General features: G+C 49.4%; 2 protein-coding genes across 4 annotated transcripts in view; one reads left to right on the top strand and one right to left on the bottom strand.

The window, feature by feature from the left end:
* Positions 1 to 1,478: 1,478 nt before the first annotated feature.
* LOC115203641 (uncharacterized) lies at positions 1,479 to 5,840 on the bottom strand. Of its 3 annotated transcripts, none has more exons than XM_029768531.1 (10): positions 5,676 to 5,840; positions 4,804 to 5,023; positions 4,629 to 4,667; positions 4,052 to 4,168; positions 3,917 to 3,952; positions 3,526 to 3,585; positions 3,153 to 3,386; positions 2,512 to 2,615; positions 2,127 to 2,295; positions 1,479 to 1,949 (listed from the first exon to the last, which is right to left on the bottom strand). In XM_029768531.1, exons 1-10 carry the CDS (start codon positions 5,756 to 5,758, stop codon positions 1,722 to 1,724), a joined length of 1,290 nt encoding a protein of 429 aa, XP_029624391.1. In that variant the 5' UTR covers positions 5,759 to 5,840; the 3' UTR covers positions 1,479 to 1,721. The 3 variants fall into 3 exon arrangements, with proteins under 3 accessions (XP_029624391.1, XP_029624392.1, XP_029624393.1); XM_029768532.1 differs by having other exon boundaries at positions 4,825 to 5,023; positions 5,676 to 5,839; XM_029768533.1 differs by lacking the exon at positions 5,676 to 5,840 and having other exon boundaries at positions 4,629 to 4,669; positions 4,826 to 5,003.
* Positions 5,841 to 5,856: 16 nt separating this feature from the next.
* Positions 5,857 to 25,503, top strand: part of LOC115203640 (tetratricopeptide repeat protein 17) — a 36,500-nt gene continuing 16,853 nt past the window's right edge. Inside the window, exons 1-14 of the mRNA XM_029768530.1 lie at positions 5,857 to 6,070; positions 7,001 to 7,090; positions 7,392 to 7,561; positions 8,447 to 8,558; positions 8,645 to 8,776; positions 8,983 to 9,092; positions 9,357 to 9,504; positions 12,014 to 12,153; positions 12,841 to 13,001; positions 13,562 to 13,821; positions 13,944 to 14,059; positions 14,879 to 15,032; positions 15,297 to 15,368; positions 15,534 to 15,758. Coding sequence (XP_029624390.1) covers positions 5,903 to 6,070; positions 7,001 to 7,090; positions 7,392 to 7,561; positions 8,447 to 8,558; positions 8,645 to 8,776; positions 8,983 to 9,092; positions 9,357 to 9,504; positions 12,014 to 12,153; positions 12,841 to 13,001; positions 13,562 to 13,821; positions 13,944 to 14,059; positions 14,879 to 15,032; positions 15,297 to 15,368; positions 15,534 to 15,758 — 2,058 coding nt within the window. The 5' untranslated portion in view covers positions 5,857 to 5,902. The remainder of the gene's footprint in view (positions 6,071 to 7,000; positions 7,091 to 7,391; positions 7,562 to 8,446; positions 8,559 to 8,644; positions 8,777 to 8,982; positions 9,093 to 9,356; positions 9,505 to 12,013; positions 12,154 to 12,840; positions 13,002 to 13,561; positions 13,822 to 13,943; positions 14,060 to 14,878; positions 15,033 to 15,296; positions 15,369 to 15,533; positions 15,759 to 25,503) is intronic.

Genomic DNA, 25,503 nt, shown 5'->3' on the forward strand with positions numbered 1-25,503 from the left:
ATTTCCATTAGAATTTCATTTCTTTCTTATGAACATTTTATCAACTAGTCTTTGAGATATTAGGCTACTAGGGTTTTTACTGTGCGTTTTGGTGTATTGAAAAATACTCTGATGTCCGTCTTTTATTTTTCTGCCATTTTTCTACCTGGCTGGCTGGCTGGCTACACACACAGTGTGTAGGTTATTTACAGTAGGAGATGGGCTTCTATCATCTTCAATCATTCTATTTGGGCTTCGATCTCAAAGGTAGCTAGCAAATGTGAAACGGATTAAAATGACAAGAGTTGACAGCTGTATGAGTTCACCATTTACATAACATATGCTGCAACCTTTTGTAATTTTAATCGTTTGTTTCATATTGGCTGGCTTCCAACAATAGCTGAATTTGCAAAGCTAGCGAGCACCAATTCAGTTTCAGTGGTGTTTGCTATAATCTTTGCTACCCGGGTTAAATAAAGGTGAAATAAAATAAATAAAAGTTCCCTTGCGACAATTTAGCTTTTGCAACGAGACCATTAAATATATTTAAGACAATGGTAGAAGAGAGTGTAGTTCTGTTCAGTTTGGATTTCAGTTTATCGCTAACCTTATCACAGGGACTTTGAAGCACTAACTTACATCATCTGCATGCTGATCTTGGAATAAATTGACGATAGCAAAGATTCCATCTTTGACGACGCCACATAAATGGAATAGTTACTAGCTTGCTTAATAGTTAATATTTGTGCGCTAGCTCTGCATATTCAGCTAGTGTGTGTGCGCGATTGACTGGATTAACCTCACGTCAGTAGATACGACCTCTCTGTTACCTAGCAAGCTAAGGAACTGGCAGTGGATCAAACCATTGTGAGGCAAAGGGTGGGGGGGTCGCAATCTTTTGAAACTTAAAAACGCGCTATTAAGTGTCTATAATCAGCACAATTGCTTTCATTGTGTATTATTAATATTATTTAAATGACATAGTTATGTTTCAGTGATATATTGGGGGGGACAAATCATATTTTTCCCAGGATGGGGGGGTCGTGTCCCCCCCGGGATTTCCGCCCCTGGGCACAGATTACTGTTCCATTTGAGAAGGGCACTCCTCCCGCCACACTTTGGCCCTTTCAAATCACGGGCCATAGACCGTTGCCCCCGAGTTTAGCATAATCAAATCCGTCTCTCTGCTGTCCGCCAACAGAGTGGGAAGTAGCTGCCTAGTAGCCAACATCAAGGTGATAGTCACAGTAAGTAACCGTCTAACTAACCTATTGCAGAGCTCCTTTCGACACGCCCACTCCTTTCCTTTTGAACACGCCCACTCCTTTCCTTTCAACACGCCCACTCTCCCATACTCTGGTTGCCATATTGGACTGCAGCTACCCCATTCTCTAAAATACCCCAAATCAGAGAGGAATAGATGAAGCACTGAAGCAGTATATAGACGTCTGCCCAAATGCATTATTAAAACAACAATCCACTGTTTGAGCACACACAACTTGAAAACAACACTCTGTTTTTATTTCATTCCAAAAACTTTTATGACGGAGAAACTTATAAGTATATACACATTATAAACTCCTATTGTTCAAACTTCTTCCCCTAGGAACCTTTTTTCACCCCACATCAATATCTTCCTTCACCACCACTTTGTTTCCAACGTCCTTATTATATCCTCCATCTTTTCAGTCCTTGTTTGAAAAGCTCTCTCATTTCCATCCAGTTGTTCATGTCCTTGTCTGCTAACCCCTCATGACCTCCAGGGCCACCCTGCAGCTCATGGCCACCCTGCAGCTCACACAGGTGTGGGTGTAGTCCTCATCCCCAAGTTTCATCTCCTCATATCTCTTCAGCTCAGAGTCCTGAGTGACCGTGCTCCATTGACTGCACTGACTGCACTCCACACGGACTTCCCTTTGAGGTGGCTGGGCCTCTAGTATGACAAAGGTCCTTCCTTTTATCCCATTGTCCTTCAATGCAAACAGGTTGGTCAACGCACAAGTCAGCATAAAGGCTCAAGTAAATTATGGTATAATTCAAATCTATTTCTATGTGCATTTTCTTCATTCATTCAATGGGAATCAATAATATGAGTATGTTTTGTTGTAGGAGTGGGAAAGTCTAAACACGGTCAGTCTCCAACTTACAGGCAGCTTTCTTGGTGAGGTGGGGACAGACTGAGTCCCTCCGCAGCGCAGTAGAGACAGGGGTATTTGTCTAGTGGTGGGGTGCTCTTTGCAGCAGAAGCTGAACACCCTGGCAGCCAGGTAAACATCCCAACGATCAGGATGGTCTTTCACCAAATCTGACACCAACCTGTCCATGTATAAAAAAAAATATGAAAAATGTATTAAAACAAAACACATGCATATTATAACAAGTCAGCTGGGCTAGCATGACATGTGTTTGGATTCAGTAAACTGCCAAATGATTATTGCAATCATTATCCCAATTCTATTTAGTAGACTATTATCCATAGTATAAGCTTTTAGAATCAGGTGGCTGTGTAGCAAGGTACATTGGAGGACAAACCGGTCTACGAGGGACTTTGTTACTGGATCCAATGACACTCCCAGAGGACGGTAGAATATGAGTTGGCATGTCAGTTTCTTCAGATCACCCAAAGCCGAGTTGATCTGTAAAATTAAAAAAGGGAAGGGGAACTTAACAGGGTTTGAAACCGGTTCAGGGAACAGGACCAGAAAACAACAACATTTTTGGAGGAACAGAATCAGAACCGGGAACGAAAGTGATCTATATTGTTCCGGAACAGAACCGTTGTTTGAAAACCATGGGAACCGGTTAATAAAGTGATTTTACTTTCCAGGCCCACAAAAAAATGCTACAAAGCGTCTATGCAAAGCCCTCACTCTGTCACTCAGAAACGTATTCCAGTGCCTCCTTCTGAACATCAAATCAAATGTTATTGTCACAACCGCCGAATACAACAGGTGTAGACCTTACAGTGAAACTTTATTTTGCTGGTCGGAACAGTGGAATGGAACTACAAAAATTATGGTTTTGTTCAGAACGAAACAATTAGAAAATAATTTTGGTTCCACCCCTGGTACTTAATATTCATGAGATAACTTAGTGCAAAACTTAATTTCCCCCCAAAACATTTTTATTTAGGGCAGTACAGTAACACTTACATCCACGCATGCATCTCTTACCTCTAAAATGTGTGCTCGAGTCAAACAAGACAGGATTCCAACAGGGAAGCCAAAGCGAGAGATGAGGTCAGAGATGATTTTGGCAATCTCTTTACTGTTGTTGGTCTTCATGGGGTAGGCTTCCATCCATTTGGAGTAGTAGTCCATTATAATTAGTACAAACTTGTGTCTACTTTTGGTCTCTGGAAATGGTCCCTTCACATCCATTGTCAGCCATTGCCATTTCTCCTTGATCTGGTTCAGATAAAGTAATTTGCAGTTATAATGTTTAGTTATATGCACATCAATTAACATAACAAACCTTTAAGTTGACAAGGGTCAAAATTATCTTGTTGCCACTGTCCAGAATACAATGGTCTGTCAGAAACCTTACCTTGATTGCGTGCTTGGGGATAAAGATCAGACCTTGCTTTTCTAAAGTTGCAGATGGGATCTGAAATTGTCAGGAGTTCAGTTATTAAAGCACGTGTATGGAAAGGTTTAGGGTTATAGAAGACCTTTATAGGATGTTGTAATCATACACGCAACTGGCCCTAGAGGTCTGGGCCTCATCAACATCGTTTTGGTTGGGAGTAACAGTGACACTACTTTTCAACACACTCCTCCCTGGGATTTTTGAGCAGGTACTGTGAATTAAGCTGTTCGGAATATTTGGCAAAAGATACATACACGGTTGTTCTGTAAGGAATTAGGGGAACCCTTCCCAAACCAACAATTTTGATGAGCTCAATCAGCTTCACAATGAGGGCTAACTCACAACTTACTTCTTTAGGCATGTCTTTTACAGCCCAGTCAATACTCTGAAAAACAAATAAATACTAAATAAATAAACATGAATTAAATATTTGTAAAAAAAATCTTTAAAAAAAATCTAGATAAGAGCGATATGTACTTTGTACCTGTGGAACGCAGTAGTCGTCATGGAAACGACTTGGGTGCCATATACTGTGGTTTAAGTAGGTGGGTGGAGACTTCTCCCGTTGTGTTGACTCCTCAGGAACAGGATCCTCTGGAAACTGAAATCACCAGTAGAGGCAAAATACACTTTTATTTGTGAAATCAAAAAGGAAAATACATATGTGGCATATCCTTTAGAGTAAACAGCAATACCAATAGAAAACTGGTAGTACAGTATTACTATCCTTCAGATTTTTACATATCTGAAGGATATGGGGCGGCAGGTAGCCTAGTGGTTAGAGCGTTGGGCCAGTAACCGAAAGGTTGCTGGATAGAATCCCTGAGTTGACAAGGTAAAAATCTGTCGTTCTGCCCCTGAACAAAGCAGTTAACCCACTGTTCCCCGGTAGGCCGTCATTGCAAATAAGAATTTGTTCTTAACTGACTTGCCTGGTTTAAAAAAAACAGCAATACCAATGGAAAACCGGTATTACATTTTATATATCCTTCAGAGTAAACAGCAACACCAATGGAAAACTGGTAGTACAGTATTACTTTTTTTTATGTTGCATTTCTCACCGAAGTAACTCTTTTCCTCCTTCCGGCTGTTTTCTGAAACTACAAGAACTCAACAATAAAACACACAGTTCAACTTAACCAACAAAGCCAAAGCACGTTTCAAGAATCGTTCAAATGTTAAATTCACAACCACCAGACTCAGTTAGGTCTAATAGTTTAAATGAAAACAACACACCTGCCTCAATTTACTAAATACCTTTTTTTGCAGGTGACTAGGAAAGGCAAAGATAGTTGGTATTGCATCATCACGTAAACGCACTGTCTGCCCAGTTCTATCCATGCATCTCTCCTCAAAATGCTCTGAGCACAGTAAGGAATGGGGGGTTGGCTGCCAGTCTTTCCATTTCATCTGACCCACCCACTCTTTTATTCGTTTAGGATCACGCTTTGGAAAGCTGTTGACATAGGAAAAAGGTTAAAACAACAAAATGTAAACAACAGGGCAATCTGTGATTGTAACATACATTTTTGGAATTTTAAATTAATGATATATAACCATTGATTCTTGAAGAACATAACTTGTAAATGCATCATGAGCTTAGTTCAACTGTCATACCCCATCAGAACCAAAAATATAAGTTTGTAACTGTAAACAAACACTTTATAGCCTCACAACATTGCTAAAACTATAATTTTGACATGGATGGTCACTGCCTGTGGTCAGTCCTTGCATTCATAGCCCTGTCTATGAATTTGACAGTAGTTACATTTCTCCAGCCCCATCCCTCATCTATTTACCAAAATCAGTGGCGGGGTGTCTGCTTTGTTATTGTTGTTATTATTTGTTAACTGCAAATTGTAAAAGACAGGGATGAAACAGCGAGCACTTAGGCTGGGATACTAAGGGCTGTTCATTTGTTTAGATGTTCCACGTTTTCTTTATGATAAGGTAACTAACATTTATGTCACATTCGTCCAAATCAAGGTATAGCCGATTTATTACTGGAAATATTAGCTAGCTAACAAGCTAACCAAGCACTCTAGCTAACGTAAGCTGACTAGCTAGTTGGCCAAGTGTCGACGTTGGTCAAATGCTGAAAGCCTTACCTGTGAAATGTAACCTTGTTTGTTTTATGTTTAACATTTTTAAAGGTATTCCTACAGTTGAAAGCTGAACAACGCCCTGGCATTTTTGCTAGGTAGCTAGTATTAGCTAACAACTATTAGACCAAGGAATGTGAAATAAAAAACTAAACAAGGAAGTGACACACAGGAAGTTAACTTATCGGTTTCTTCTTCTTCTGCCACAACACATCTGTAAAGAAGACAGAAAAATGGCGGACCTCAGGAAAATCAGTTCTGGGTCTCTGCCCTATGTAAACGTTTCGCGAAAAGTGTCTTTTCAAGGGAAGGTTTTTATCCTACTATGTATAATATTGGCCGAACCTGGAGGAGCTACCACCCACTGGGTCGTCACTGAAGATGGAAAAATTCAACAGCAAGTACGTTAACGGCCCGTGTTTATAACCGTATGTTGCTAGCTAGCTAACGATTTTATCACATATAGATAGAACAAGTATCTTGACTTTACTTTGCTGTTGCTAACATTTGCTAACACGGCTGCAGGCTCATACTAGCTTGTCAACCATCGATTGCCAATTAAAACTACTTAAGTTCCTCTCTGGGACTTTTGCTAGCATAGTAATGTAGCAATGCTGACCCCCTAGATGGATAACGTTAGCTAGTTAGAGAACGGGGTATCTGGGTAAGCCAGTTAATTAACTAATTAATTAAGGCATCCAATCATCCTAGAAAAACTGAAATGAAGCAAACTAGTCATAGGTGATTGGTAGGTTGGCAAGTTAGCTACTGGGCTCAAAGATAATGGGCACAACAGAGCTGACAGACTCAGTCGGCACGTCCAGCTAACTAGTAGTTCCGATGCAACCAAGAGTTTTGACAACCGGCACAATGTCAAAACTCTCTTGGTCGCATCGAAGCTAGGTGAATTGAATGTGAAATTGTGCTTCGGGCTTGATGTAAGCCCATAAATAAAAGGGGTTTAGATAAAATAATATTTGATGTAACCTTTGTAGCTATACACAACTAAAGTATCCACTTACAAGTGACGTTTAGAAGGGCATTAAATGTTCTGACTATTTAGCCATTGGCATTCTATTTAGCTGTGGCCAAACTATCTAAAACGGATGGATTGGGAAAAACCAAAGATTACCTAGCTGCTACTACTACGTAATTACGGTGTCAAATCAGCCAGGTTCCTCTGCCTCAATTCTGTTTTGGTGTTGTCTCACTTTACGTGTACTGTGGTCAGCGGACTCAAATATGTCTTTAGTCTTTGGGGTCGAGTCATAGAGTGAAAACAAGTACTGTCACTGTTTATTTTAAGACTAACATTTTCAGTTTTTTTGCAGGTTGACTCTCCTTTGAATCTTAAACATCCACATGACCTTGTCATCTTCATGCGACAGGAGACCCGTGTCAACTACCTGAAGAAGTTAGAGGTGATGATGATATTTTAATGACTACCTCACTGTGCTCATAGCCTATTGCTCTACTTCCTGGTTTTAGAATGTTAGTCCAAGGCCCACAGTGTTAAACATCTATACTGCTGTGCTATCTCCAATATTCACAGCTGTTCAATAGTCATTTAATACTCATTGATTATTGAAGAATATATTGGACCACATCAGATGGGGAAACCTGTCTTCCTTTCTTTATTTCCCAGTGAGATATAGCATTGCTTCCAAATCAAGCCACACTGAAAGGTCTGAATCTCATGTCTCTGACCCCTGCTTCGTGCAGAAGCAGCTTGTCGCTCAGAAGATTCACATTGAGGAGAATGAGGACAGGGACACTGGCTTGGAGCAGAGGCACTATAAAGAGGATGCCGACTGTGTCACGGCTAAAGTACCCCTGGGAGACTTGGATCTCTACGATGGTACCTACATCTCCCTGGAGAGTAAAGACATCAGGTAAGCCCAGGCTGTGCACTCTTGACCAATCATTTGGTTGTTACTAATGTGCCCTCACATAACTCATTATCAAGGGGAAGCAGTGATAAGGGATGTTGACATATGTCATCCGGGCCGTGTAACCAATACTTTGGTCGCGCTCCAAAACGGCTTCATCTTATCATTGACATTGACCGATGACATGAGTCATTTTTTTGGGTGATTTTCAACAACATACAATATACACGCATTGGATGATCACGTCACAGATGTTAGAGGTCATGACACTACAGCACAAAACAAGATCAACTTTTATACAAACAAATATATATTTGTTTTAATTTAACATTTATTTAACTTGGCAAGTCAGTTAAGAACAAATTCTTATTTACAATGACAGCCTAGGAACAGTGGGTTAACTGCCTTGTTCAGGGGCAGAACGACATATTTTTACCTTGTCAGCTCGGGGATTCAATCTAGCAACCTTTCGGTTACTGGCCCAACGCTCTAACCACTAGGCTACCTGCTGGTTACTGGCCCAACGCTCTAACCACTAGGCTATCTGCCGCCCATAAATAAACAATCGAAGTATTTACATACTGTCAGTAGTCATCATTATTAGAACACACGAAGTGATATTTGAACAGGGAGAACGTAGGGAGTTTACAAGAGGACAAGTGTTCTTGATGACATCCTGGTGTCGAGAAATCAACAAAAATTTCTGATAGAATAAACCATGATGGCTTGTCTTTCAAATCTAGATCAGCATGTCCTACATCACCAGGCATTTTAAACAGCCACATGATACAAGTCAACAACTGGTTACCTTTTCTCCTCTTGTTCCCTCTCTTCTGCTGGACACTACACTAATGCTGCCTGGACCTTGACTATGGATGTTTCTTTCAGCCCTGAGGATTACGTAGATTTTAGGTCCCCTCTACCCCCGGATCTGGAGAAGCCTGACTGTGCCAGAGTATTTGAGCTCCCATATAGTATCCACAGTTTCCAGCATCTCCGGGTGAGTTGAAGGGGAAAGCAAACCTGCTTGTTAATGCGATGCACATACATGTCTGGATCTGTGCCATATATGTCTATGTTTTCCAGGGTGTGCAGGAACAGGTGAACCTCACATCTCCTCTGCTCTCTAAAGAAGACCCCATTTTTGGCTCCCTGTCCCACAAACTGGGCCGCAGCATGGACGAGGTGGGCCATGGCATCCAGCAGGGCCTGCTGAGGGTACGTTGCGCTCTATCGCCACTCTTCACCCTCACCAACACTGTCTGGTCTGTTTCTATTGGTTTACATATAGCCGCATCGGATTACTTTTAACTTTGATGCACTGATTTGTTCATTTTTATAAATGGACAGTCACTGTTTTAATAGTGTTCTGGTTTGACTTTCATACAGTTCCCTTCTGATGACCTGTTTGTTGTGTTGTCCAGAACTCCTCATCCTGGGTGCTGTATAACCTGGCGTCGTTCTACTGGAGGATAAAGAATGAGCCCAGGCAGGCGGTGGACTGTGTGGTCCGGGCCCTGCACTTCTCACCCAGGTACAAACAAAGGGAAACTCAGCCCCTGTCTTCAGTTTCAGGCATCAGGGTCATGTTCATTAGGACACATGATGTAAAGCACTTTGCAATGGAAAACTAAATGAGCCTTTCTTATTGGACAAGTCCTAATATTCCATAATGTTTCAGTATGTTGTCTGCCCTTTGGTGCCCAATGAACACATCCCAGCTATGGTTATTCAACATTCAAACAGTGGATCATGTAAGAGTTTTAAGTCCCATTCTCCTTGTCTGTTGTGTATCCAGGCAGCACAAGGACCTGGCCCTGGTGAACATGGCCAACATCCTGCACCGGGCCCACTTCTCTGCTGACGCTGCCATCGTGGCTCACGCTGCCCTGGATTTGACCTCTAACCTTCTCACCAGCCACTACACCCTGGGCAACATCTACGCAGTGAGTTACTGCACCATTAGTAGATGCACTTAATACAACCCAGGAGATAACACGTTAAAGAGATTCCACTTGTTTCCAAGTTGGTTCCTGATGGAATACACACAAGACAGACAACCACAGAAATCTAGCTGTACGACATCATCATCTGGTTTCATCAACAATTGCAACTCTATCATTCCCATTGAGGCACCATTCTACATCATGTGAAGTGAAACGGTACTAGCATCTATCAAGAGAACAGCAGGGGTCCAAGCACTGACCCTTGAGGAACACCGCAGTCCGTATTTAGGGATATCTAATGACTACAAAGAAAGCCGGCATTAGGTGATTTTAAACCAAATGGAGCCGTTAAATAGAACACGTGGTTCTGCAACATTTGTTTCCACTACGTTTTAACATTTCTGGAGGGACGTTGACGTAGAGTTGTGTTGGTTTATGTTCACATACTGTCTGCTTTTAATGTTTTCACTACATCGACACTTAGAGTAGGATGATACACTGACAGTAGGATGATACACTGACAGTAGGATGATACACTAGATTCTAGTGTATCATCCTACTGTCAGTGTATCATCCTACTGTCAGTGTATCATTCTACTGTCAGTGTATCATCCTAGTGTATCATCCTACCGTCAGTGTATCATCCCACTGTCAGTGTATCATTCTAGTGTATCATCCTACCATCAGTGTATCATCCCACTGTCAGTGTATCATTCTAGGTGTATCATTCTAGTGACTAGAATGATACACTGACAGTGGGATGATACACTGATGGTAGGATGATACAGTAGAATGATACACTGACAGTAGAATGATACACTGACAGTAGGATGATACACTGACAGTAGGATGATACACTAGGATGATACACTGATGGTAGGATGATACACGAGAATTATACACTGACAGTAGAATGATACACTGACAGTAGAATGATACACTAGGATGATGCACTGACAGTAGGATGATACACTAAGATGATACACTGACAGTAGGATGATACACTAGGATGATACACTGACACTAGGCTGATACACTAGGATGATACACTGACACTAGGATGATACATTAGGATGATACACTGACAGTAGAATGATACACTGACAGTGGGATGATACACTGATGGTAGGATGATACACGGGAATGATACACTAGGATGATACACTGACAGTAGGATGATACACTAGGATGATACACTAGGATGATACACTGACAGTAGGATGATACACGAGAATGATACACTGACAGTAGAATGATACACTGACAGTAGGATGATACACTAGGATGATACACACAGTAGGATGATACACTAGGATGATACACTGACACTAGGATGATACACTGACAGGAGGCTGATACACTCGGATGATACACTGACACTTGGATGATACACTAGGATGATACACTGAAGGGAGGCTGATACACTAGAATGATACACTGACACTAGGATGATACATTAGGATGATACACTGACAGTAGAATGATACACTGACAGTAGGATGATACACTGACAGTAGGATGATACACTTGAATGATACACTGACAGTGGGATGATACACTGACGGTAGGATGATACACTGACAGTAGGATGATACACTAGGATGATACACTGACAGTAGGATGATACACGAGAATGATACACTGACAGTAGAATGATACACTGACAGTAGGATGATACACTAGGATGATACACTGACAGTAGGATGATACACTGGGATGATACACACACAGTAGGCTGATACACTAAGATGATACACTGACAGTAGGCTGATACACTAGGATGATACTCTGACAGTAGGATGATACACTGACAGTAGGATGATACACTGGGATGATACACTGACAGTAGGATGATACACTGGGATGATACACTGACAGTAGGCTGATACACTAGGATGATACACACAGTAGGCTGATACACTAAGATGATACACTGACAGTAGGATGATACACTGGGATGATACACACACAGTAGGCTGATACACTGGGATGATACACACAGTAGGCTGATACACTAGGATGATACACTGACAGTAGGATGATACACTGGGATGATACACTGACACTAGGATGATACACTAGGATGATACACTGACAGTAGGCTGATACACTGGGATGATACACACAGTAGGCTGATACACTGACAGGAGGCTGATACACTGGGATGATACACTGACACTGGGATGATACACTGACACTAGGACTTTTTACAAAATTGGAGTATAGCAATAATTTATCCAACAGTTATGCAGTGGATTTGGATGTAGAATGTTACTGCAATGCTTGTTGGCATGGCTTTCTCCAGGTGCTCAGGAAGTGTATTCCTGCTGATTTATTGTCAATGTTACCAGCCCTGATCTTCAGTTCTCTCTCCGTTTATACTAGACGAGTGAATCATCTCTAATATATTATTTATCTGTCTGTCTCTCTCTCTCTACCTTTACCTCTATTTCTCTACCTCTCTCTTCCTCTTCCTCCTGTCCTCTATCCTCTTTGTCTTTGTGTGTAGATGCTGGGGGAGTATAACCACTCAGTGCTGTGCTATGAGCAGGCTCTCCAGGCCCAGCCGGGCTTTGAGCAGGCCCTGAGGAGGAAGCACGCCGTCCTCTGTCAGCAGAAACTGGAGCAGCGCCTGGAGGCCCAACACAGGTAAAGGCACAGCGCCTCACTGCTCAGGGCATAGTTAGGTAAATAGAGAATGAGCGACCATTTTGAAGTGGATTTAATGGGAAGGGAAGTATTGTTGTGGACACAGACTTCCTCTTTATATGGCAGAGGTTACAATGCTGAGTTGACAAAACATTATGAACACCTGCTCTTTCCGTGACAGACCGACCAGGGGAATCCAGGTGAAAGCTATGATCCCTTATTGATGTCACTTGTTAAATCCGTTTCAATCAGTGCAGATGAAGGAGAGGAGACAGGTTAAAGAAGGAGTTTTAAGCCTTGTGACAATTCAGACATGGATTGTGTATGTGTGCCATTGAGGGTAAAGACAAAAGATTGAAGTGCCTTTGTGTTAAGAACTGCAATGCTGCTGGGTTTTTCACGCCCAACAGTTTCCTGTGTGTATACAGAGTGGTCCACCACCCAAAGGACATCCAGCCAACTTGACACAACTGTGGGAAGCATTGGAGTCAACATGGGCCAGCATCCCTGTGGAACGTTTGACACCTTGTAGAGTCCATGCCTCGACGAATTGAGGCTGTTCTGAGGGCAACAGGGGCCACTCAATATTAGGAAGGTGTTGTTAATGTTTTGTACACTCGGTGTATAACAGCACAGGACCTGTCAGTAGGCCTAGGGCTAGCTATATGTGATCTGCCACACCCCCAGGTCTCTGCAGCGCACGCTGAACGAGCTGAAGGAATACCAGAAACAGCATGACCACTACCTGCGTCAGCAGGAGGCCCTGGACAAATACAAGCTGCTGCAGGAAGAGCAGATCCTCCGCAACATCATCCACGAGACCCAGATGGCCAAGGAGGCACAGCTGGGTGAGATGCTATACACACACTCGTACGCAATACACACACACTCACACGCAATACACACGCACATGCAATACACACACACACACACACACACACACACACAATACTCGCACGCAATACTCACTCGCACGCAACACACACACTCGCACACAATACTCACATGCATTACACACTTGCATGCAATACACACACACAGACATGCGTAATACACACTCACAGGTGCATACATACACACACACACACATACATACACACAGTGTATATGGATGAGCGGTCATCCATCCTTATATGTACATATTCTCATTCACCCCTTTAGATTGTGTGTATAAAGCAGTTGTTGGGGAATTGTTAGATTACTTGTTAGATATTACTGTACTGTCAGAACTAGAACCTCAAACATTTCGCTACACTCGCAATAGCATCTGTTAACCATGTATGTGACAATACGATTGGATTTGAGTTTTATATAAATGAATATGTCCATTTAGAGATGGTCAGTTAATTCTGTCCATTCACCTTGGTAAACAGAAAATAGTGCATCAATAATTAGGTGTTTTGTTCAGGCAACCACCAGATGTGTCGTCTAGGCCAGCAACAGAGCAGCCTCTTCTGCCCCTTGGACCTGCCGGTGCGTTATCACCGTGGAGACCTGTTTGAGCACGTCCACTACATCCAGTTTGGAGAGGAGGTCTCTGTGGCGGGCAGCGTTGCTCTGGTGTCGGAGCCTAGCACCAACCAGACCACCAGCCCACACCTCTACCCCTCTGTCTCCGGAGACCCTGAGCCTGCAGCCCTCTGGGGCCACCAGGCCTCCCCCACCGAAGTGAGTTCAGACTGTGTGTGTTTGGCAAGATTTATCAGTGTGTGTGGATAGTGGGCTTTGTGCTGTGTTGGCAGGACAATCTAAAGGTTCTGTGGAGCTGACTGCGTGTGTTTTGTCTGTAGGACATTCAGAGGCTGCTGTGGCCTCGGAGGGCAGACTGTGCTGATGAGTTTCCTGTCATCCCCCCCGCCCACCTACTACCCACCTTCTACCTCCCACCTGAGACACAGGGCCCCAGGTTAGTGTGTTAGACACAGGGCCCCGGGTTAGCGCGTTAGGCACAGGGCCCCGGGTTAGCGCGTTAGGCACAGGGCCCCGGGTTAGCGCGTTAGGCACAGGGCCCCGGGTTAGCGCGTTAGGCACAGGGCCCCGGGTTAGCGCGTTAGGCACAGGGCCCCGGGTTAGCGCGTTAGGCAAAGGGCCCCGGGTTAGCGCGTTAGGCCCCGGGTTAGCGCGTTAGGCACAGGGTCCCGGGTTAGCGCGTTAGGCCCCGGCTCCCGGGTTAGCGCGTTAGGCCCCGGCTCCCGGGTTAGCGCGTTAGGCACAGGGCCCCGGGTTAGCGCGCTAGGTCCCGGCTCCCGGGTTAGCGCGTTAGACACAGGGCCCCGGGTTAGCGCGTTAGGCCCCGGGTTAGCGCGTTAGACACAGGGTCCCGGGTTAGCGCGTTAGGCACAGGGCCCCGGGTTAGCGCGTTAGGTCCCGGGTTAGTGCGTTAGGCCCCGGCTCCCGGGTTAGCGCGTTAGGCACAGGGCCCCGGGTTAGCGCGCTAGGCCCCGGCTCCCGGGTTAGCGCGCTAGGCCCCGGCTCCCGGGTTAGCGAGCTAGGCCCCGGGTTAGCGCGTTAGGCACCGGGCCTCGGGTTTGTTTGTGTGCCAGGTTGTTTGTGTATGCTACTTTTTTGTACCTGTCTCTAACATGGTGTATGTTGTATCTTGAAACCGTGTGTCTGCTGGTGGATTGTGTTGACTCGTAGAGCCTCTTCCTCAGCATGGTTTGTGTAACATGTGATGTATGATATGGCATTCATGTATTTGCTGACCTCATTGATGTGTGTTCAGCCTCCAGACTGTGCTATACGGTACCGGACCCCCTCCCTCCTCCCTGGCTTCCCCAGACTGTGGCCCTGTGCTCCAGCCCCCTCCAGCTGACCTGCCTGCCTCTGTGGGCTGGCCCTTGGAGGACAAGGAGCTGCCAGACCCCCACGCCACCCAGGTTAGTGTGTGTATTGGATAGATGGTCTGTAACATCAACATATTTTTGAGACTGGGCTTTGGATTCAATACAATACCTTCTTTATTAATCCATTATACAGAGACAACATAAATGTGTTTTCTGTCACAGTACCCATCTTCACCACTGGGAGCACCACTGAGTCAGCCACAGAGCAGCCCCACTGGAGCAGGGTTGAAGTGTGTCACTGTGCTGATCGTGTGTGTGTGTGTGTGTGTGTGTGTGTGTGGGGGGGGGGGGGTGCAGGTACTGCTGTCTCGCAGCAGAGGCTGGAGTTTGGAGCAGGCTGGTGCCAGCATAGCCCAGGCCATGAAGAAGGTGAGCGCCGTAGAACAGAGAAACATCCTTTCATATCAGAAATATACTCCACTATTGTCCTGAGAAATGCGATGCTTTGGACTGTTCTGTCAAAATAAACAGCCATCCACAGTTGTAATAGAAAAGGATTTGTCTACAGACAGTGTACATCCTTCTCTCCTCCAGTCTAGCGCCCCTGGCTGGTTGCTCCAGAACGAGGCGGCTTTGTTCTGGCGGGCGAAGGGTAACGGTACCAGCTCGCTGCAGTGTCTGCGCCACTCCCTGGCCTCGGCTCCGCCCACCCAGCGCCACCTGCCCCTCGTCAACGCTGCCAATCTGCTTCTGCGCCACGGCCTCAGCGTCCACGCACACACCCTGCTGGAGGAAGCCCTGGCACTCAACGCCTCTGAGGTACACACATTTGAAGTACTTTATTTGAATCCACAAATCACATTACATTCAAGAAGTATTGAAACATTTCAAAGGTCTTTGTATTCGTGGACACTTAAGGATACAGAAAGCACCTTGTTCTCCAAACAGCCAGGCGACCCCTAACAGCTGACAGAGCGGTTCCTAGCCCTCTGCTTTGCTCTAGTCTTAGGCAGGCCTGCAGACCACACACTGTAAAATGTTGTACCTGGCTGAGACTGCCAAATATCAGGGCTACTAACAGCTTGCAGCTATATCTGAGGCTGTTCTAGCAGGATACGATGGACTGGTATTTCAGCAGTGGTCTGCTCCACGTAACAATGAAATGACACACTGCTGGAGGACACCTTGGTTCTCAACACCTCCGAGGTGTACACACACACTGCTGGAGGACACCTTGGTTCTCAACACCTCCGAGGTGTACACACACACTGCTGGAGGACACCTTGGTTCTCAACACCTCCGAGGTGTACACACACACACACTGCTGGAGGACACCTTGGTTCTCAACACCTCCGAGGTGTGTACACACACACACACACACACTGCTGAAGGACACCTTGGTTCTCAACACCTCCGAGGTGTGTACACACACACACACACTGCTGGAGGACACCTTGGTTCTCAACACCTCCGAGGTGTGTACACACACACACACACACACTGCTGGAGGACACCTTGGTTCTCAACACCTCCGAGGTGTGTACACACACACACACACACACTGCTGGAGGACACCTTGGTTCTCAACACCTCCGAGGTGTGTGTACACACACACACACACACACACTGCTGGAGGACACCTTGGTTCTCAACACCTCCGAGGTGTGTACACACACACACACACACTGCTGGAGGACACCTTGTTTCTCAACACCTCCGAGGTGTGTACACACACACACACACTGCTGGAGGACACCTTGGTTCTCAACACCTCCGAGGTGTGTACACACACACACACACACTGCTGGAGGACACCTTGGTTCTCAACACCTCCGAGGTGTGTACACACACACACACACTGCTGGAGGACACCTTGGTTCTCAACACCTCCGAGGTGTGTACACACACACTGCTGGAGGACACCTTGGTTCTCAACACCTCCGAGGTGTGTACACACACACACTGCTGGAGGACACCTTGGTTCTCAACACCTCCGAGGTGTACACACACACACACTGCTGGAGGACACCTTGGTTCTCAACACCTCCGAGGTGTACGCACACACTGCTGGAGGACACCTTGGTTCTCAACACCTCCGAGGTACACACTGCTGGAGGACACCTTGGTTCTCAACACCTCCGAGGTACACACTGCTGGAGGACACCTTGGTTCTCATCACCTCCGAGGTACACACTGCTGGAGGACACCTTGGTTCTCAACACCTCCGAGGTACACACTGCTGGAGGACCCCTTGGTTCTCAACACCTCCGAGGTACACACTGCTGGAGGACACCTTGGTTCTCAACACCTCCGAGGCACACACTGCTGGAGGACACCTTGGTTCTCAACACCTCCGAGGCACACACTGCTGGAGGACACCTTGGTTCTCAACACCTCCGAGGCACACACTGCTGGAGGACACCTTGGTTCTCAACACCTCCGAGGCACACACTGCTGGAGGACCCCTTGGTTCTCAACACCTCCGAGGCACACACTGCTGGAGGACACCTTGGTTCTCAACACCTCCGAGCACACACTGCTGGAGGACCCCTTGGTTCTCAACACCTCCGAGGCACACACTGCTGGAGGACCCCTTGGTTCTCAACACCTCCGAGGCACACACTGCTGGAGGACCCCTTGGTTCTCAACACCTCCGAGGCACACACTGCTGGAGGACCCCTTGGTTCTCAACACCTCCGAGGCACACACTGCTGGAGGACCCCTTGGTTCTCAACACCTCCGAGGCACACACTGCTGGAGGACCCCTTGGTTTCTCAACACCTCCGAGGCACACACTGCTGGAGGACCCTGGTTCCAACACCTCGAGCACACACTGCTGGAGGACCCCTTGGTTCTCAACACCTCCGAGGCCACACACTGCTGAGGACCCCTTGGTTCTCAACACCTCCGAGGCACACACTGCTGGAGGACCCTTGGTTCTCAACACCTCCGAGCCAGCACACTGCTGGAGGACCCCTTGGTTCTCAACACCTCCGAGGCACACACTGCTGGAGGACCCCTTGGTTCTCAACACCTCCGAGGCCACACACTGCTGGAGGACCCCTTGGTTCTCAAACCTCCGAGGCAACACACTGCTGGAGGACCCCTTGGTTCTCACACCTCCGAGGCACACACTGCTGGAGGACCCCTTGGTTCTCAAAACCACCTCCGAGGCACACACTGCTGGAGGACCCCTTGGTTCTAAACACCTCCGAGGCACACACTGCTTGGAGGACCCCTTGGTTTCTCACACCTCCGAGGCACACACCTGCTGGAGGACCCCTTGGTTCTCAACACCTCCGAGGCACACACTGCTGGAGGACCCCTTGGTTCTCAACACCTCCGAGGCACACACTGCTGGAGGACCCTTGGTTCTCAACACCTCCGAGGCACACACTGCTGGAGGACCCCTTGGTTCTCAACACCTCCGAGGCACACACTGCTGGAGGACCCCTTGGTTCTCAACACCTCCGAGGCACACACTGCTGGAGGACCCTTGGTTCTCAACACCTCCGAGGCACACACTGCTGGAGGACCCCTTGGTTCTCAACACCTCCGAGGCACACACTGCTGGAGGACCCCTTGGTTCTCAACACCTCCGAGGCACACACTGCTGGAGGACCCCTTGGTTCTCAACACCTCCGAGGCACACACTGCTGGAGGACCCCTTGGTTCTCAACACCTCCGAGGCACACACTGCTGGAGGACCCCTTGGTTCTCAACACCTCCGAGGCACACACTGCTGGAGGACCCCTTGGTTCTCAACACCTCCGAGGCACACACTGCTGGAGGACCCCTTGGTTCTCACACCTCCGAGGCACACACTGCTGGAGGACCCCTTGGTTCTCAACACCTCCGAGGCACACACTGCTGGAGGACCCCTTGGTTCTCAACACCTCCGAGGCACACACTGCTGGAGGACCCCTTGGTTCTCAACACCTCCGAGGCACACACTGCTGGAGGACCCCTTGGTTCTCAACACCTCCGAGGCACACACTGCTGGAGGACCCCCTTGGTTCTCAACACCTCGAGGCACACACTGCTGGAGGACCCCTGGTTCTCAACACCTCCGAGGCACACACTGCTGGAGGACCCCTTGTTTCTCAACACCTCCGAGGCACACACTGGCTGGAGGACCCTGGTTCTCAACACCTCCGAGGCACACACTGCTGGAGGACCCCTTGGTTTCTCAACACCTCCGAGGCACACACTGCTGGAGGACCCTTGGTTCTCAACACCTCCGAGGCACACACTGTGGAGGACCCTTGGTTCTCAACACCTCCGAGGCACACACTGCTGGAGGACCCCTTGGTTCTCAACACCTCCGAGGCACACACTGCTGGAGGACCCCTTGGTTCTCAACACCTCCGAGGCACACACCTGCTGGAGGACCCCTTGGTTCTCAACACCTCCGAGGCACACACTGCTGGAGGACCCCTTGGTTCTCAACACCTCCGAGGCAACACACTGCTGGAGGACCCCTTGGTTCTCAAACACCTCCGAGGCACACACTGCTGGAGGACCCCTTGGTTCTCAACACCTCCGAGGCACACACTGCTGGAGGACCCCTTGGTTCTCAACACTCCGAGGCACACACTGCTGGAGGACCCCTTGGTTCCAACACCCTCCGAGGCACACACTGCTGGAGGACCCCTTGGTTCTCAACACCTCCGAGGCACACACTGCTGGAGGACCCTTGGTTCTCAACACCTCCGAGGCACACACTGCTGGAGGACCCCTTGGTTCTCAACACCTCCGAGGCACACACTGCTGGAGGACCCCTTGGTTCTCAACACCTCCGAGGCACACACTGCTGGAGGACGCCTTGGTTCTCAACACCTCCGAGGCACCACACTGCTGGAGGACCCCCTTGGTTCTCAACACCTCCGAGGCACACACTGCTGGAGGACCCCTTGGTTTCTCAACACCTCCGAGGCACACACTGCTCGGACCCTTGGGTTCTCACACTCCCACTGCTGGAGGACGCCTTGGTTCTCACCACCTCCGAGGCACACACTGCTGGAGGACCCCTTGGTTCTCAACACCTCCGAGGCCACTCCACTGCTGGTAGGACCCCTTGGTTCCTCAACACCTTCCGAGGCACACCACGGCTGGAGGACTCCCTTGGGTTCTCAACACCTCCGAGGGCACACACTGCTGGAGGACCCTTTGGTCTCACACCCTCCGAGGGCACACACTGGGGAGGACCCTTGTTCTCAACACCTCCGAGGCACACACTGCTGGAGGACCCCTTGGTTCTCAACACCCTCCCGAGGCACACACTGCTGGGAGGAACGCCTTGGTTCTCAACACTCCGAGGCACAACACTGCTGGAGGACGCCTTGGTTCTCAACACCTCCGGAGGCACACACTGCTGGAGACCCCTTGGTTCTCAACACCTCCGAGGCACACACTGCTGGAGGACGCCTTGGTTCTCAACACCTCCGAGGCACACACTGCTGGAGGACGCCTTGGTTCTCAACACCTCCGAGGCACACACTGCTGGAGGACGCCTTGGTTCTCAACACCTCCGAGGCACACACTGCTGGAGGACGCCTTGGTTCTCAACCACCTCCGAGGGCACACACTGCTGGAGGACGCCTTGGTTCTCAACACCTCCGAGGCACACACTGCTGGAGGACGCCTTGGTTCTCAACACCTCCGAGGCACACACTGCTGGAGGACGCCTTGGTTCTCAACACCTCGAGGCACACACTGCTGGAGGACGCCTTGGTTCTCAACACCTCCGAGGCACACACTGCTGGAGGACGCCTTGGTTCTCAACACCTCCGAGGCACACACTGCTGGAGGACGCCTTGGTTCTCAACACCTCCGAGGTGTGTACGCACACACTGCTGGAGGACGCCTTGGTTCTCAACACCTCCGAGGTGTGTACGCACACACTGCTGGAGGACTCCTTGGTTCTCAACACCTCCGAGGTGTGTACGCACACACTGCTGGAGGACACCTTGGTTCTCAACACCTCCGAGGTGTGTACGCACACACTGCTGGAGGACTCCTTGGTTCTCAACACCTCCGAGGTGTGTACGCACACACTGCTGGAGGACACCTTGGTTCTCAACACCTCCGAGGTGTGTACGCACACACTGCTGGAGGACACCTTGGTTCTCAACACCTCCGAGGTGTGTACGCACACACTGCTGGAGGACACCTTGGTTCTCAACACCTCCGAGGTGTGTACACACACACACACACACACACTGCTGGAGGACACCTTGGTTCTCAACACCTCCGAGGTGTACACACACACACACTGCTGGAGGACACCTTGGTTCTCAACACCTCCGAGGTGTGTACACACACACACACACACTGCTGGAGGACACCTTGGTTCTCAACACCTCCGAGGTGTGTACGCACACACTGCTGGAGGACACCTTGGTTCTCAACACCTCCGAGGTGTGTACGCACACACTGCTGGAGGACTCCTTGGTTCTCAACACCTCCGAGGTGTACACACACACACACACACTGCTGGAGGACACCTTGGTTCTCAACACCTCCGAGGTGTACACACACACACACTGCTGGAGGACACCTTGGTTCTCAACACCTCCGAGGTGTGTACACACACACACACACACTGCTGGAGGACACCTTGGTTCTCAACACCTCCGAGGTGTGTACACACACACACACACTGCTGGAGGACACCTTGGTTCTCAACACCTCCGAGGTGTACACACACACACACTGCTGGAGGACACCTTGGTTCTCAACACCTCCGAGGTGTGTACACACACACACACACACACACACTGCTGGAGGACACCTTGGTTCTCAACACCTCCGAGGTGTGTACACACACACACACACACACACTGCTGGAGGACACCTTGGTTCTCAACACCTCCGAGGTGTGTACACACACACACACACTGCTGAAGGACACCTTGGTTCTCAACACCTCCGAGGTGTGTACACACACACACACACACACTGCTGGAGGACACCTTGGTTCTCAACACCTCCGAGGTGTGTACACACACACACACACACACTGCTGGAGGACACCTTGGTTCTCAACACCTCCGAGGTGTGTACGCACACACTGCTGGAGGACTCCTTGGTTCTCAACACCTCCGAGGTGTACACACACACACACACACTGCTGGAGGACACCTTGGTTCTCAACACCTCCGAGGTGTACACACACACACACTGCTGGAGGACACCTTGGTTCTCAACACCTCCGAGGTGTGTACACACACACACACACACTGCTGGAGGACACCTTGGTTCTCAACACCTCCGAGGTGTGTACACACACACACACACTGCTGGAGGACACCTTGGTTCTCAACACCTCCGAGGTGTACACACACACACACTGCTGGAGGACACCTTGGTTCTCAACACCTCCGAGGTGTGTACACACACACACACACACACACACTGCTGGAGGACACCTTGGTTCTCAACACCTCCGAGGTGTGTACACACACACACACACACACACACACACACACTGCTGGAGGACACCTTGGTTCTCAACACCTCCGAGGTGTGTACACACACACACACACTGCTGAAGGACACCTTGGTTCTCAACACCTCCGAGGTGTGTACACACACACACACACACACTGCTGGAGGACACCTTGGTTCTCAACACCTCCGAGGTGTGTACACCACACACACACACACTGCTGGAGGACCCCTTGGTTCTCAACACCTCCGAGGTGTGTACACACACACACACACACTGCTGGAGGACACCTTGTTTCTCAACACCTCCGAGGTGTGTACACACACACACACTGCTGGAGGACACCTTGTTTCTCAACACCTCCGAGGTGTGTACACACACACACACACTGCTGGAGGACACCTTGGTTCTCAACACCTCCGAGGTGTGTACACACACACACACACTGCTGGAGGACACCTTGGTTCTCAAACACCTCCGAGGTGTGTACACCACACACACACACTGCTGGAGGACACCTTGGTTCTCAACACCTCCGAGGTGTGTACACACACACACACTGCTGGAGGACACCTTGGTTCTCAACACCTCCGAGGTGTACACACACACACACTGCTGGAGGACACCTTGGTTCTCAACACCTCCGAGGTGTACGCACACACTGCTGGAGGACACCTTGGTTCTCAACACCTCCGAGGCACACACTGCTGGAGGACACCTTGGTTCTCAACACCTCCGAGGCACACACTGCTGGAGGACACCTTGGTTCTCAACACCTCCGAGGCACACACTGCTGGAGGACCCCTTGGTCTCAACACCTCCGAGGCACACACTGCTGGAGGACCCCTTGGTTCTCAACACCTCCGAGGCACACACTGCTGGAGGACACCTTGGTTCTCAACACCTCCGAGGCACACACTGCTGGAGGACACCTTGGTTCTCAACACCTCCGAGGCACACACTGCTGGAGGACACCTTGGTTCTCAACACCTCTCGAGGCACACACTGCTGGAGGACCCCTGGTTCTCAACACCTCCGAGGCACACACTGCTGGAGGACCCCTTGGTTCTCAACACCTCCGAGGCACACACTGCTGGAGGACCCCTTGGTTCTCAACACCTCCGAGGCACACACTGCTGGAGGACCCCTTGGTTCTCAAACACCTCCGAGGCACACACTGCTGGACGACCCCTTGGTTCTCAACACCTCCGAGGCACACACTGCTGGAGGACCCCTTGGTTCTCAACACCTCCGAGGCACACACTGCTGGAGGACCCCTTGGTTTCTCAACACCTCCGAGGCACACACCTGCTGGAGGACTCCTTGGTTCTCAACACCTCCGAGGCACACACTGCTGGAGGACCCCTTGGTTCTCAACACCTCCGAGGCACACACTGCTGGAGGACCCCTTGGTTCTCAACACCTCCGAGCACACACTGCTGGAGGACCCCTTGGTTCTCAACACCTCCGAGGCACACACTGCTGGAGGACCCCTTGGTTCTCAACACCTCCGAGGCACACACTGCTGGAGGACCCCTTGGTTCTCAACACCTCCGAGGCACACACTGCTGGAGGACCCCTTGGTTCTCAACACCTCCGAGGCACACACTGCTGGAGGACCCCTTGGTTCTCAACACCTCCGAGGCACACACTGCTGGAGGACCCCTTGGTTCTCAACACCCTCCGGACCCACTGCGAGGCAATCACACTGCTGGAGGACCCCTTGGTTCTCAACACCTCCGAGGCACACACTGCTGGAGGACCCCTTGGTTCTCAACACCTCCGAGGCACACACTGCTGGAGGACCCCTCGGTTCTCAACACCTCCGAGGCACACACTGTGGAGGACCCCTTGGTTCTCAACACCTCCGAGGACACACTGCGGAGGACCCCTGGTTCTCAACACCTCCGAGGCAACACTGCTGGAGGACCCCCTTGGTTCTCAACACCTCCGAGGCACACACTGCTGGAGGACCCCTTGGTTCTCAACACCTCCGAGGCACCACTGCTGGAGGACCCCTGGTTCTCAAACACCTCCGAGGCACACACTGCTGGAGGACCCCTTGGTTCTCAACACCTCCGAGGCAGCACACACTGCTGGAGGACCCCTTGGTTCTCAACACCTCCGAGGCACACACTGCTGGAGGACCCCTTGGTTCTCAACACCTCCGAGGCACACACTGCTGGAGGGACCCCTTGGTTCTCAACACCTCCGAGGCACACACTGCTGGAGGACCCCTTGGTTCTCAACACCTCCGAGGCACACACTGCTGGAGGACCCCTTGGTTCTCAACACCTCCGAGGCACACACTGCTGGAGGACCCCTTGGTTCTCAACACCTCCGAGGCCCACACTGCTGGAGGACCCCTTGGTTCTCAACACCCCGAGGCACACACTGCTGGAGGACCCTTGGTTTCAACACTCCGAGGCACACACTGCTGGAGGACCCCTTGGTCTCAACACCTCCGAGGCACACACTGCTGGAGGACCCTTGGTTTTCAACACCTCCGAGGCACACACTGCTGGAGGACGTGGTTCTCAACACCTCCGAGGCACACACTGCTGGAGGAACCCTTGGTTCTCAACACCTCCGAGGCACACACTGCTGGAGGAGCCTTGGTTTCAACACTCGAGGCACACACTGCTGGAGGACGCCTTGGTCTCAACATCCGAGGCACATGCTGGAGGACGCCTTGGTTCTCAACACCTCCGAGGCCACACTGCTGGAGGACGCCTTGGTTTCAACACCTCCGAGGCACATGCTGGAGGAGCCTTGGTTCTAACACCTCCGAGGCACACACTGCTGGAGGACGCCTTGGTTCTCAACACCTCCGAGGCACACACTGCTGGAAGACGCCTTGGTTCTCAACACCTCCGAGGTGTGTACGCACACACTGCTGGAAGACGCCTTGGTTCTCAACACCTCCGAGGTGTGTACGCACACACTGCTGGAGGACTCCTTGGTTCTCAACACCTCCGAGGTGTGTACGCACACACTGCTGGAGGACACCTTGGTTCTCAACACCTCCGAGGTGTGTACACACACACACACACACTGCTGGAGGACACCTTGGTTCTCAACACCTCCGAGGTGTGTACACACACACACACACAC

This window comes from Salmo trutta, chromosome 12 (genome assembly GCF_901001165.1).
Source record: "Salmo trutta chromosome 12, fSalTru1.1, whole genome shotgun sequence".
Classification (NCBI taxonomy): Eukaryota; Metazoa; Chordata; class Actinopteri; order Salmoniformes; family Salmonidae; genus Salmo; species Salmo trutta.